Consider the following 12,890-nt stretch of genomic DNA (forward strand, 5'->3'; position numbering starts at 1 on the left):
CTGGTGCACACAGATGGAGCATGGTCCTGGGTGCTTACAGGGTGTTTTAAGAAGGTCCAGCAGGGAAGAGGAGCAAGAATTGGACTCAGTGTATGGAGTTCATTCTCTGGACAGAGCTGTTGTGTGAGTGTGGAGATGTACTCCTGAAAGCCTATGAGTCAAGGTCAGAGGAGGGAGGAACATTGGTGATGATTAATGACTGTGGTGGGATCCTGCTGCAGACTACCTGATCAAGAGGATAAATTGGATGGGCTGTCTACCGGGTGCTAAGAAAAGCATTCTTGACTTGAGGGCTTGGTTTTCATGGAGGTTTTATCCCTCTGGAAATCTACTGGAAGCAGAACAAAGCATTGTGAAAGCACAGGCAGTTCCTAGACAGCATTAGTAATAATATCCTAAATGCAAATGCTAGAGAGCCAGCCAGGGTAAATCCCTATTTCTGCTGCTCACAAACAGGGAAAATCTTGCGGTATCATCACGGATGTCATCTGAGGCTGCAGTGACTGAAAAGATTTCAGGATCAGGAGGAAGGTTGCAAAATTATGCTGCAGCACTGGGACTTGAGACTTCTGGAGAGCAGACTTATTTAGGGAATTGCTAGGCAGAACCTCTGTGGAAACTGCCAAGAGGGGAAAAGGTGCTCAAGAAAGCCAGTTGATTTTTTAAGAAAACTTAGATTTCAAAACCAATTGCCCTGTTATACAAGAAGACCAGGGAGTTTACCAGAAACTTGGCCTTACTTGACTTAGCAAGGATTTTCTTAAACAGCTAAAATGCAAAAAGAGATATTGCAAGTAGAGGAAACATGGACAGGCCACAAAGGCAGAATCACAGAGTTCAGACCTATAGTGGTGAAATTAGAAAGGCCAAAGTTCAGATAAAACTAATATGGGGCACACTAGATAAGAAGGTAAGTTGACACTAGATCATAGGATATTCTGAGTTGGAAGGGACCCACAAAGATCATCGAGTCCAACTCCTGGCTCCATACAGGACCACCCAAAAACCAGCCCATGTGTCTGAGAGCATTGTCCAAATGCTTCTTGAAATCCAGCAGGCTCAGCGCTGTGATCACTGCCCTGGGGAGCCTGTCCCAGTGCCCGACCACCCTCTGGGTGCCGAACCTTTCCCTAACCCCCAGCCTGACCCTCCCCTGTCCCAGCTCCATGCCATTCCCTCGGGTCCTGTCGCTGTCCCCAGAGAGCAGAGCTCAGCGCCTGCCCCTCCGCTCCCCTCGTGAGGGAGCTGCAGGCCGCCATGAGGCCTCCCCTCAGCCTGCTCTGCTCCGGGCCGAACAAACCAAGGGACCTCGGCTGCTCCTCATACGCCTTGCCCTCCAGACCCTTCACCGTCTTTGTAATCCTCCTTTGGACACTAGTAATTTTATGTCCTTCTTATATCATGACACCCCAAACTACACAGTACTCGAGGTGAGGCCACAGCAGTGCAAAATAGACTGGGACAATCCCTTCCCTCAACAAGCTGGCAATGCTGTGCCTGATAGTAGAGGACAGTGCAGGGACACCTTTCAGTGCAGGGACACTTTGAAAACTTGAGGATTTGATTTACAAAAGCCTTGTGATGGTCATTAAGGAGAACTACAAAGGGGATGCACAGCCCCATGCATTGGTACAAGCTGGGAGCCACCTGGCTGCATGGCAGCTCTGCTGAGAAGGACCTGGAGGCTACAGTGGCAAGCAGAATACGAGCCAACAGTGTGCATAAATGGCAAACTGCATATGAGGTTACGTTAAGAATGGCCATAAGACAGATGAGTGTTGTTACTCTACTCAGCACTGATGAGGTGGCACCTGGCACAGAGCCCTGTAAAGGGGCCTGGTGATATGAGAGGGGTGCTTGAGAAAATGCAGAGTCTAGCGGGTGGCTGCCAAAATGGCCACTGGCCTGCTGTGGAGTACATTGCCTACAAGGAGAAGTTGAGGGAGCTGATTTGGTTTAGTCAGGCAGAAGGGAGTTCAAGAGGTGATCTAACAGCAGCCTTCAACTACAGGAATCAAAACCAGAGCTGAACTCTTGTTGGTAGCAGCAGATGGTAAACAAGGGGCTGCAGGCACCAGTTGTGGTGAGGGAGGTTCCTGCCAGATGTTGGGAACACTTTATTAGGAAGGTGGTGCAGCAGCAGGACAAGTTGCATGGGGAAACTGTGGGAGCTCCACTTCTGGAGTTGTTCAAGACTTGGTTAGACAAGACCATAGTGGGCACGGCTTAGTGTTGTCAGCAGTCCTGCTTTGAGCAGGAGGTTTGACCAGATGTCCTGGGGCCAGGACCTCCAGAGGTCCTCTGCAACCCTTTTTTCTATAACTTTTGTGTAAAGAAACTGCTTTCCTCTGCCTTAAGAACATTTTCCAGGAAGAAGTTGCTATTCTGAACAAAGAAAAAGAAAACCCGATGACTGTACTTCTCATGAATCCACTAATTTTGTTCTTAATAAGGACATTGTAATTAGGGTGAACCAGGCTACTAATAGTGTATGAACCAGAATCTCCATCTGGCATAATGAGAGTGTTTATCACCATTAACCGTGCTTCATTTCTGAGGGGCTTACCTGCTTGCTATTTTGGATTAGATTTCTTCCATTTTTTTCCCCAGTTCCTGGTCAATGTTCATATTTCCTGTTTCCCTGGAGACACAGTAATAAAGTTTATTGCCAAAGGCTGCACTGGTTCAAAGTTTGAACATTTGAAAATTAGAATAAAATACAAATAGTTGCTTCATTTCTCAATTGTATTTACTTCAAAACCACATATATATCTTGGGGAAAGTAATCTTTGTGGGTGTCTACTTTTACGGATGTCTTCTTTAGCAGGAACAGCTGCAGCTCTTGCAGGATGAAAATATCAGGCTAAGCAAGCTGGTGTGCAAGCTGAAGGCTCTGAACCGTTGGAAGCAAACCACTCAGAAGGCACGGCTTTCTGCAAAACTGAGAGATGCTGAGAAGGTTTTATTTCCCTACCATTTCATCTGTTTTTAGTGTCTACTTTTCTGCCAAACTAATGGTCAGATTGGTCAGACTCATTATTATTCAGTGAGTTTATAGGCTTTCAAGGTAACTGCAGGTTTTAGATATAAAACTTTTTCCTCTCTAAGTTAGAGGTTTAAGGGTGGTCTTCAGCTGTGAAGGGCATGAAACAAATCACTGATGCTTGCTTGGAGCAAGAGCCTAGGAAGTATGAGCAGCCTACAGTATTACTAATTCTGTCGTTGACTTAGAAGAGTAACTATAATATTTTATCAAAATAAACTATTTCACAACTGACCAAACCATATGAAAAAGAAGACAGGCAGATATGAAGTGAAAATGAACTAGACAGTTTGCTTAGGAGATGGCTGAGGTTGTTTTTGTTTTGTTTTGTTTTGAAGTTGGTATCTGCTTAAACAAAGCAGAACACAGCATGAGGTTTATAAATTTAATTACAGAAATACAAGATGAAGCACAAAAATGACTAAATTAAACTAAAGTGAAGATGGATGGAAAGAAAAGTGCCTCACTGCTTTAAATGAGGCTGATTAGAATGGAACAAACAGGTTATTGATTGTTACATAGGTTAATTAGCTGCACATGTCAAGCAAAGGGAAGGCAGAGTGGATCATATTTGTTAACTTAAAAAGAGTGAAAGCAAAATGATTTTTCTGTACTTGTTAATTTTGAAGCCAAATAAAACTGAATATGCATGCATTCAGTTCAACTATATCACAGAGATGCTAAATTGGTATAATATTTTATTAATTTATTAATTTATATTAGGTGTAGATCAGCCAAAGATGGATTGAAGTATTGAAAACTTGTGGATTTAAATAAGAAATAAGAATTATCTTCATAGTATTTAAAAAAAAAAAGTCTGAAAGAAAAATAAATGGGAAAATTTGGCTTTTTTAAATGATAAACTAGCTCATCTTGCTGAGACAGAACTTTCTTGTGTCTGACTCTGCAATGACCCAGCATATCTAAGAACTGGTATTTCTCTGTCCTCCACTCCAAGTACAGAGGATCCTGGACCTTGCTTATAATGGGAAAGGAGAAAGAGCTGTTAAATCTGTGACTGACATAGTATCATGTATATACATATACCTTTACATTTGTGTTTAAAACAAACAAAAAGACCCTACCCAGAAGGAAAACAAGCTACATCACACACATTTTTCCTTTACAGATAATGAAGGAATAAACAGATTAGTAGATGGACAGCTCTTTCTAATGCACAAACAAGATGAAGTTTTATTCTGAGCTTGTTTACACAAAAGAGCTTGAATTGTTGATGTGGATGTAATTAAAGAGGTGCAGTAGTACCCACATGAAAGATTGTTATTATTTTAGTTAAAAAATACTGTCATCTCCAGCTGGAGTAATTATGCCTGTAACTCTGGTCAAAGCAAGAAAAAAATATGCAGATTTTCCCCTTTAATGAACCTCTCCTGTCCATTCTGTTCCCCATTTTGCCTTAAAATAATCCAGCCTCAGTTAGAAGAAAATATTAACAATTCAATCCTGCTCTACTAAAAATCTCTTAGAGATTACCTTTCAAGAAACCTACTGTTATATGGAAGAGAGAAAATCACTGCTCTCATAACTGTTGCTGTTATTTACTTTGTTTACAGGAAGCTATTCAAAACAAAAAAGAGTGTCTGAATGCTAAGATGATGGCAGAACAAGAGGTGACTTCATTTGAGGGTCAGCTCACGTCCATAAGGAAAGCTCTTGTAAAATCTCAAGCAGACAACGACAAGCTAAAGAAACTGCTACATAAACAGGTATCTGAGTTAAAGATCTCCAGATTCATCAGCATAGCAAGCTGAATTCTCCTCTCCATCTCACTTGCTTTAATGAGGATTTTGCCTACTGTTATTTTGAGAGAAATGGATTCAAAACCAACTGCATGATACAATTACTGAAACTAGATATGTATTTTATAGCATTGAAATAGTGTGTTCATTTGAGCTTTTTTCACAACTTCAGGTAGAGAGGACTAGGGAAAAACTGTAGCATCTTGTATAAAGTTTAAGTCACATGCCAAAATGACAGCTGCAGGCACTATATTCATGTATGTGATCAACATTGCTTGATCTATGTTTTTGCAGAAGAAAAAAGACATTTGATATTTTATTCCACAGGCAAAAAAAAAAAAACAACTTACAGATCTTGAGGCTATTAATCTTCTACCCAATCATTGAATTTCAAGGAAACATTTAGACATGTTGTCATTAAACCCACAACAAAATCATTTCACGTTTTTTGCCATCTTAATAGCTTCATGGATATATCACTGCCACAACTAGCTCCCTTCTACACATGGCTACATGTGCTGAAATGGCTCGTTCCTCAAAGACAAACTGAAAACTGTACCCTTCACTTGCAACATAATTAATGCCAAGTAACATGACTATGGAAAATAAGCCTTGTCAAACCAACCTCATTTCATTCTGCTGATAAGATTACAAGTTAGATAGATACGCATAATGCTCGAGATGTAATACGTATTTGGAAAGACCTTGTAACATGTGAGTTAGCAGCATACACCTTCTGTATTTTAAACTTTAGCATTATGCAGTATCAATAAAAAAGCTACATGGATTAAGAACTAGATTTTTTGACGTCTTAAAAATGTGTTATTTTTATTAAACGAAGATGGTTTCTGATGGATTTCTACAGGAACTGGTAGCAGAATTACCGGTATTCAACATTTTGGTCAGTGGCTTGGAAATAAATGCAAAATTATAGATTAAAAAGTTTACTGATGACATATTTGAGTAGGAATGTTAGTGAATTTGATGAGCCACATTTAGTGAATAATGGTGTGGGCAGAGCAGGTGTACAGAGTTGTACAGAGAGCTTGGTAACTTAACTATCCCTCCAAGAAATATTGCTGTTTATGAGTAGATATAGAATGAGAAGAAAGCAAGGCTTCTACAGAACAGGATAACAGCAGCCCTACAAAGGACAGGGATTGTAACAGGCAAATGAATGCAGTGGAAGGAAAGGATGGATGCTGCAGTCTTTTAGTTTATAACCAGCAAAATAACACATATACATTAAAATGGGTTTGTGTACAACATGCTGCAATACTGCCTCTGGTTCCAGAGTGTGCTATAAAAAGATGAGAAAATACAAAGAGGATGTGGAAATGGATTACAAAAAATGATTTGAAGGCTGCAGAAAACAGTCTAGAGAAGGACCCAATCTATTGTGCCTATCTAAAAGGAAAGTGGCTTGATTATAGTCTCCAGTTATTTTGTAGGGAGAGAACAGCAGATGTTAAAAGGTCCTTAGAGAAAGGTGTAACAAGAGGCAGTACCTAAAATTGGAGGACAGACAAACTGAAAATTGGAAATAAGAAAGAGTATTTTCAAAATGTGATTAACCATGGAAATGACAATACGTCTGAGTATCCTTAAGTCAAGACCAGATGCCTTTCTGAGAAAGATGGCTTAGCTAAACCAACTTGCTCATTCCAGTACAACAGTAATCGATGTAAATGTTGTGGCATGTGATATTAAAAAGACAAATCTGATGCTTAATTGTTCCATCCTGAGCTTGTTGGTCTATGAACCTCCAGTCTTAGTATGGCTTAGAGAGCTTCCCAATGAAAAATATTTGGGGCCTGAGTGCTTTGAGTTCTGACTTTGTGTTCTGATTTTTTTGCTGGTATGGTGTTGCCTTTGGATGATAAATTGGTTTTCTGAACAGACAAGCTGCCAATTTACTTCCAAAAGACCCACTGCACCTACCATCTTTCTAGTAGCTGTTTTTGTTATTGGTTTTGTTTTTTCCTTCAGTTTCTGACATCAGCTTCTGGTTCTTTCTCTCATTTCTAATTCTTTCCTTTGTATAGATAGTGATGAAGATGTTTACAAATTGCAGACTCCATTCCACAGCCCTTGGCTATACAGGACAGCTTGACCTAATATGTGTGATTTGTAATACCATTGCATTCAGTTGTGATACAGATTCTAAAATGCAGCCACACTTACTGGCTTTCTCCACACACAGTGTATAAACAGCAATGTTTGAAAATGCCATGCTCATTTTTCCCCTCTCTTTCCTTGTTTATACTTTGCTTTTAAAGACAAGTCCCACATGCAGACCAGAGGCTGGTTGCAGAAAGCAAATTACAGCAGAACGAGGAAATTGGAAACAACTGCCTTCTTGTTTATTTGCAATTGAACAAGTTCTACACACAAATGGTGTTTTGAGGCTTCTCTCTCACACAAGCAATGCTGTAAATACAAAACTCTGTTCCCACTCCCCCTTACGATTCCCATGTGCTCCCCTTTCCTGCAACCCAGATTTTATTTTGAGTTTAGGTCTGACTGTTCCTTTCATAAGATCTGAAGATAATTCAGATTTGTTTACCAACATTTCATTCTCTTCAACACCAAGCCATGTGGTATGGGGTCTCTCCTCATTCAGCTCAGCTGGGAATGACATCTCAGGACTGGTCACCAGGGTTTAAAAAGAAATCTAAAAGGTGGGTATGAGAATTGGGGGAAGCAATCCAAGTCTGAAACTTTCATGATCTTGTGTTGTAGAAACAAATGCTGTTGGAAATGGGACATCAGATGACACAAGAAGCTAGGAAAAGAGAAATTCTCAGTGCGATGAAAGCTGAAAATGTGGAGAAGATGCTTGAAGAAATGGAAGAAAAAGAGCAGAGACTGGAATGCCTGACCAAGGGAGCTGAAAGGTCTTCTAAAATAGGCCAACTTCAACAAAAAAGGATCAAAAAAGAAATGCAGGAGGTAAACTCTAAGTATGCACTCAAAGAGCAGAAATGATAACATTTCTGGAGCAGCATCTCCAGTTTTAACATCGTCTAGCTACATTTGAGTGTATCCTCTCAAGTGTCTGAGTTTCACGGTGCTTCACAGCAGCCCACCTGGTGCTGTGGACTAGGGTCTCACAGCAAGTGGCACTGTGCTGGGCACTATGTGCTGGGTGCTTGGGGTCACGCTCCACCTTTGGGTGGCATCTTATGTTTCTGGTAGCTGTTGAGCTTGCTTCAGTATCTTTGCCCTACAGAGTGAGTATCATTCCCCTTATTTTAGAAATAAACTCTGTGGGAGTTCATGTAAAGTGCTGGTGCAGTGGGAACAAGCACACAGTGCTCGACAGAACAGCCTTGTGTCCCCGGCAGGGGCTTCCCCCAGTGGTATGCCCCACGTCTCTGCTGCAACCACCTGGTGACAAGAGGGTCACCAGGCTAAATGGGGTGAGGGTAAAGGGGGGCTTCACTGGGGATCTGTCTCCCTGCTGGGGCCACTGGGTCTGGAGTGCCTGGCACTTCCCTGTGACATCTCCCAGGCGGGGCTTTCCTACCTCTGTGCCAGTGCTGCAGAGCTGATAAACTGCTGTCCTTTTGCTTTATCTACTGTGCGTGACATAAACCCTCTGCCCTTACCTCTTTGTTTCGCATACATTACACTGGTGTTTCCCAGATTCTGAACTGCCAAATGAACATAGGGGGAAGGGGACAGCTTTAACTCCGTCTGGCCATGGAAATGATACTAATTTTAAGTAGACTGATGCCATTGTACCGAACTGATGTATTGACTTTAAATTGGTTACTGCATTACTAGTCGTGGATTTAGTGTAACTGAGTAGCCAGGTCCACTTTAAGAGCATCCCCCTGTAAAAAGGACTCTAGAGATTTAAATACTTCAATTTAAAAATGGTTTGGCCAAGTAAATCTCTGTGGATAGCGCAGCTGGTAGAGTGGGCTCTTGGCTGTGAAATGTGCAGTGTTTCTTCTGTCGTGTAGCCTGTAGAACAAAATACTGTTTGGAAACTGCTTGATTAGAGTTTAATTAGATGAATCCATCTACTAACTGACAGCTTTGCTACCACTGAAGTCTCCTAGCCCTTGTGTTCTTGATCTAGAGAGAAAGCGCCTTGTAAATGTGTCTGAATGCCTCTCCTGTAAGCCAAGCAAGTATATTCTGTCTTCAGTCATCTGAAGCACCAAGGTGAAAGCATTGATTGTTTGTTTTCCAGAAAGAGTCAGGATGACAAATGCCATTCTGCTGGGAATAATTTCCAGGCTGCTGGTATGTTCTCTCAGCAAAATCGTAGGATAGTGAGAGACTGCTACACAGCCAAAGCAGTGGGTGCAGACATGAGGCCACTGATTTCAGTGTTTTCTGTCTTTGATGGTGCTCTGCTTGCTGTGTTTGCAAAATAACCCTTCAAGAGAGCAGAGGTAGCAACAGCTGGATCAGCCTTTGAGGAGAGCAGAGAGGGCAATGGCAACTGCAGTGGGGAGGCTTTTGCCATGCAGCAGTCCCGGCCACAGGTAGCACCTGTGATCATTAACACCAGCAAGCTCTGTATTTAAACTTGGCTGGTAAACTGCGCAGTCTGTGGGAGAGATGAGGGAAAAGCTGCCTGTTTTTTCACATACCTCTGCCCTGAAACTGGAGGTAGGGTTACACACAGAGAACAGTGAGAGAAGTCCTCTGTACTGGTTTTATTTTCCTCCTGCAAAGCCTGAAATGCAGATTCCAATTAAGCAATAATGACAATGTCAATTTGCCCTATTTCTGTTGTATTTTGCATTTAGAGGCATCATGGATACGCTCAGCAAAGCTGTAATTACAGATTATTACAACCAGCAAGAAGTGATGGTCTCTCATTCACAAGCGCACACAGGGCATCAACATTTTTTTCCTCTAAATCTAGGCCCCTGCTTTGAGCCAGAGTTGCTGGATTATGAATTTTTGTTGCTGCCATTAATCCTTTTACACCTTTTAGATAGGAAGCCAGTTAACCCAAGAGTGCAGTTTCAAACTGGAGACCTTCCAGCACGCTGATGAACTACCGTGTCAAGTTTATGGCCTGGAAGCTTCCCAGAGGAATGTGACTGCAGGTAAAGACAGATTGTGTTGCAACCTGTTTTCTTGGTGAAATAAGTCTTATGAGCTATGTGTCCACCTCCCTGAATCCCTCCTTAACCTTTGAACCACCAGGCAGCTTCAGCCAAGTAGGAAAGAGGAGAAGACCTCCTCCATAACTTAAGTGCCTCGGTGGAAGGGAAAGACCTAAATCAGTCTCGGGAAGTGATTCCTTCCCTCACTGCAGCTAGCTGCTCAAGCAGTACAAGAAACATTGAGCCCCAACTTAATAGCTTTAAACCACTGCTTATGTCATCTTTTGCTTTGTAGGGACATCAGGGGAAACATGAGGGGTCTGCATTCAGGGGAGTAGGCAATTACGAAACCAAGGATCCCAAGTGGTAGGAAATCAGGCTTCATTAGTGCCTCTGGTCTTCACAAATCATGTGGACCAGTGAAACAAATTGGTACACTGGTAATTTGATGAGCTGCATGCCTATGAGTGTAGGTGTCTTTAGAGGAGCTCAGAACAGCGGTGAGAACTTCCTAGCCCTTAAACAGCTTAATCTGGAACTTAAAGCTTTAACAAAAATCTTCTTTCTCTGCTGCTTGTTAGGTTTTTTTTTATTTTTTTTTTTATACGATGCTTACATAATTCACGTAGCTTAGAACATTCAAATAAGGATTTCTACTCCTGTCTGCCTGAAATTGCTGCTTTTCTCTGTGGTATCAAAATCCTACTGGGGCTTCAGCCTGAGAAACTCATGCAGACAATGGGTGATACCTAAATTCCTATTAAATTAAATAAATAGGAAAAAATAAACAATGATCTTTCAAGGTGCAGCTCTATGCCACGAAGAATACGAAGTATTCTTCGAAGTACATTCTCGAAGTACATATTCGAAGTACACGAAGAAGTACCACAGATTTAGTTACAGTTTCCTTCTGCAGGAAGATGCTAGTTATTCCTGCCAGAGGAAACTGAGAAATGCTCGTTAGCACACTGCTTAAGACAAGACATGAACCAATCATGGAGAAATAAAGCACAGGGAGGTATCTTTAATTAATGCACACATCTGTGTGGTTTCTATGGCTCTAAAACAATCAAGTTCAGGGGAAAGTTTTGTGCAAAAATTCTAAGTCTGATGCTACTGAGCACAAGGAAAGCAGGTGAGAATGGAGATTTTTTTTTCCCTGCAGTAAGTTACCATTGTTAAACATGATGGAGAAATTCTCTGAGGAGCTTGGAGCTCTCTGTTGTAAACAGAGGACTTCCATCAAGCTATAGACACTTAGTCTGAACCTCTGCAATATATTCTAGCTACCTTTTTCTCTTTTTTCTATTCATCTGTAGATGAATGTTGTGAGGTGTTTTTTCTCCCTTCAAAAAGGTAGGAGGAATACTGCAGATGTGTTGTCCCATAGTACAACCAGTATAAGAAGTCATTTTCCAGGTGATATCAAGATTAAATAGCTGTAATTTTTGATGCATTAATACTAGTACTGCTCATAAGGCAATCCAGACCTACATCATGTAAAAAATCTGTCTTTTGTACTAGTCTGAGTAACACTAACCTGACTTCAGACCTACAGCATTTGCAGTAGCCCTTTTTTGACTGTAAAGGCAAAGCTGTTTTTGAAACAAGTCACATCACTTCCAGGAATTACCTGCGTAGGCTAGGCCGTCAGCTGGTTTATAAGAATAGAATCAGAGAATCATAGAATAGTTTGGGTTGGAAGGGACCTTAAAGATCATCTAGTTCTAGCCCCCCCCCGCCCCGATCTGAGCAACCTAAGCCACGTCCTCTAGCTCTTCCTGTGCTCCTCCTCCTCCATCTTCACATCTTCCTCTTCTTCCCTCTCAGCTGTGCTGAGCCATGGCCTGTCTGGGCAGTGTAAAACAGCTGCTGCGCTTCTCCCTGGGTTCCTGTGGTGCTTGTGTAGTCACTTCTCTCAAGCCCCCTGCTCCAGGCTGCAGACACTGCCTGCGGTCTGCCTGTGGGTAGCTCTGGGAGATTTGTCTGCTCTCCTGGTGCTTCACGGGAGGCCAAGTGGCTTGGACAGACGTCCTGGAATAACACCAGAAACAGCTAACCTATACAGTCCCAAACATTTTGCATCATAGCTGAGGAAGAGGAACACCTTCCCAGAAAGTGCAGGGTTACAGCTACGCAGCAAAACACCCTCACTTCTCACCTACAGTTACTGGCAAGGCTAAGGGATGGTTTAGATGCGGTATGGCAATGCCACGCCATACACAGATACCAACCAGGGTTAGATCGTGTTGGGGTGATGCCAACCACAGCATTTTGTTCAGCAGGCTGAAGGGTGGTGTTGAGTGCCTGCATCTCTGCTTTTGAGAATCCTAAAAGGACAAAGACTGGAATTCACCAGGGCACTGTGTCACGAGGAGTACATTATTAAGCCCTCCACTCGCACATCTTTTGATCTTGGCTTTTAACGGGACCACAGAAATCAGAGTTGTGGGGAAAATAGGTGCATGTAATTGGGCACAAATTTTTTTGCTTCACTGATCTATTTCCTGCTGGAGAAATAAATGCTGATACCTTCATTACTATGAATGAAAAGAGCGTAGAGTGAGCTGTTATGTAAAAATACTGCAAATAATTTTTTTCTGCTTCGTGTTAAGATCATAGTGAACCACTTTGTGCAGGCCAGGCAAGCTATTGTTAGCACTGCCCTGAGCTTTCACAGCTCACTCTCTTTCTGTTGTTGTTGTTAACATTCTGCTAGAGATCAGAAACAACAGCTGTGGCATTTATTCAACTCAAGTTCCCCTTTGGCTGTGTTGTCAATAACACTCCAGGTTCTGCAGCTCAGGTCCGGAGGAACAGGCCTTCAGCATCCACTCTGCTTCTGGATTACAAGCGGCACCCTTCGAATCCTGACCCAAGAAGCAGCACCGTAAAAAGAAGAAATGCTCAAAGACCAAAGACAGTAAGAACACTGGCACTGGTAACAGCAGTCTGAGAGAGCTGCAAAATAAGCAACATGCTTGCTCCACACACCCCTGGAGTACCATGAGA

At 42.1% G+C, this 12,890-nt stretch overlaps 1 protein-coding gene across 2 annotated transcripts in view; it reads left to right on the forward strand.

The window, feature by feature from the left end:
* The window catches only part of LOC121067299, an 89,974-nt gene that overhangs the window by 74,853 nt on the left and 2,231 nt on the right, over positions 1 to 12,890 (forward strand). For both annotated transcript variants that reach the window (XM_040551599.1, XM_040551600.1), the window contains exons 42-46: positions 2,825 to 2,959; positions 4,618 to 4,770; positions 7,546 to 7,755; positions 9,764 to 9,878; positions 12,671 to 12,801. In XM_040551599.1, the coding sequence (XP_040407533.1) occupies positions 2,825 to 2,959; positions 4,618 to 4,770; positions 7,546 to 7,755; positions 9,764 to 9,878; positions 12,671 to 12,801 (744 nt within the window). The remainder of the gene's footprint in view (positions 1 to 2,824; positions 2,960 to 4,617; positions 4,771 to 7,545; positions 7,756 to 9,763; positions 9,879 to 12,670; positions 12,802 to 12,890) is intronic.

The sequence above is a fragment of the Cygnus olor genome, chromosome 3 (genome assembly GCF_009769625.2).
Source record: "Cygnus olor isolate bCygOlo1 chromosome 3, bCygOlo1.pri.v2, whole genome shotgun sequence".
Classification (NCBI taxonomy): Eukaryota; Metazoa; Chordata; class Aves; order Anseriformes; family Anatidae; genus Cygnus; species Cygnus olor.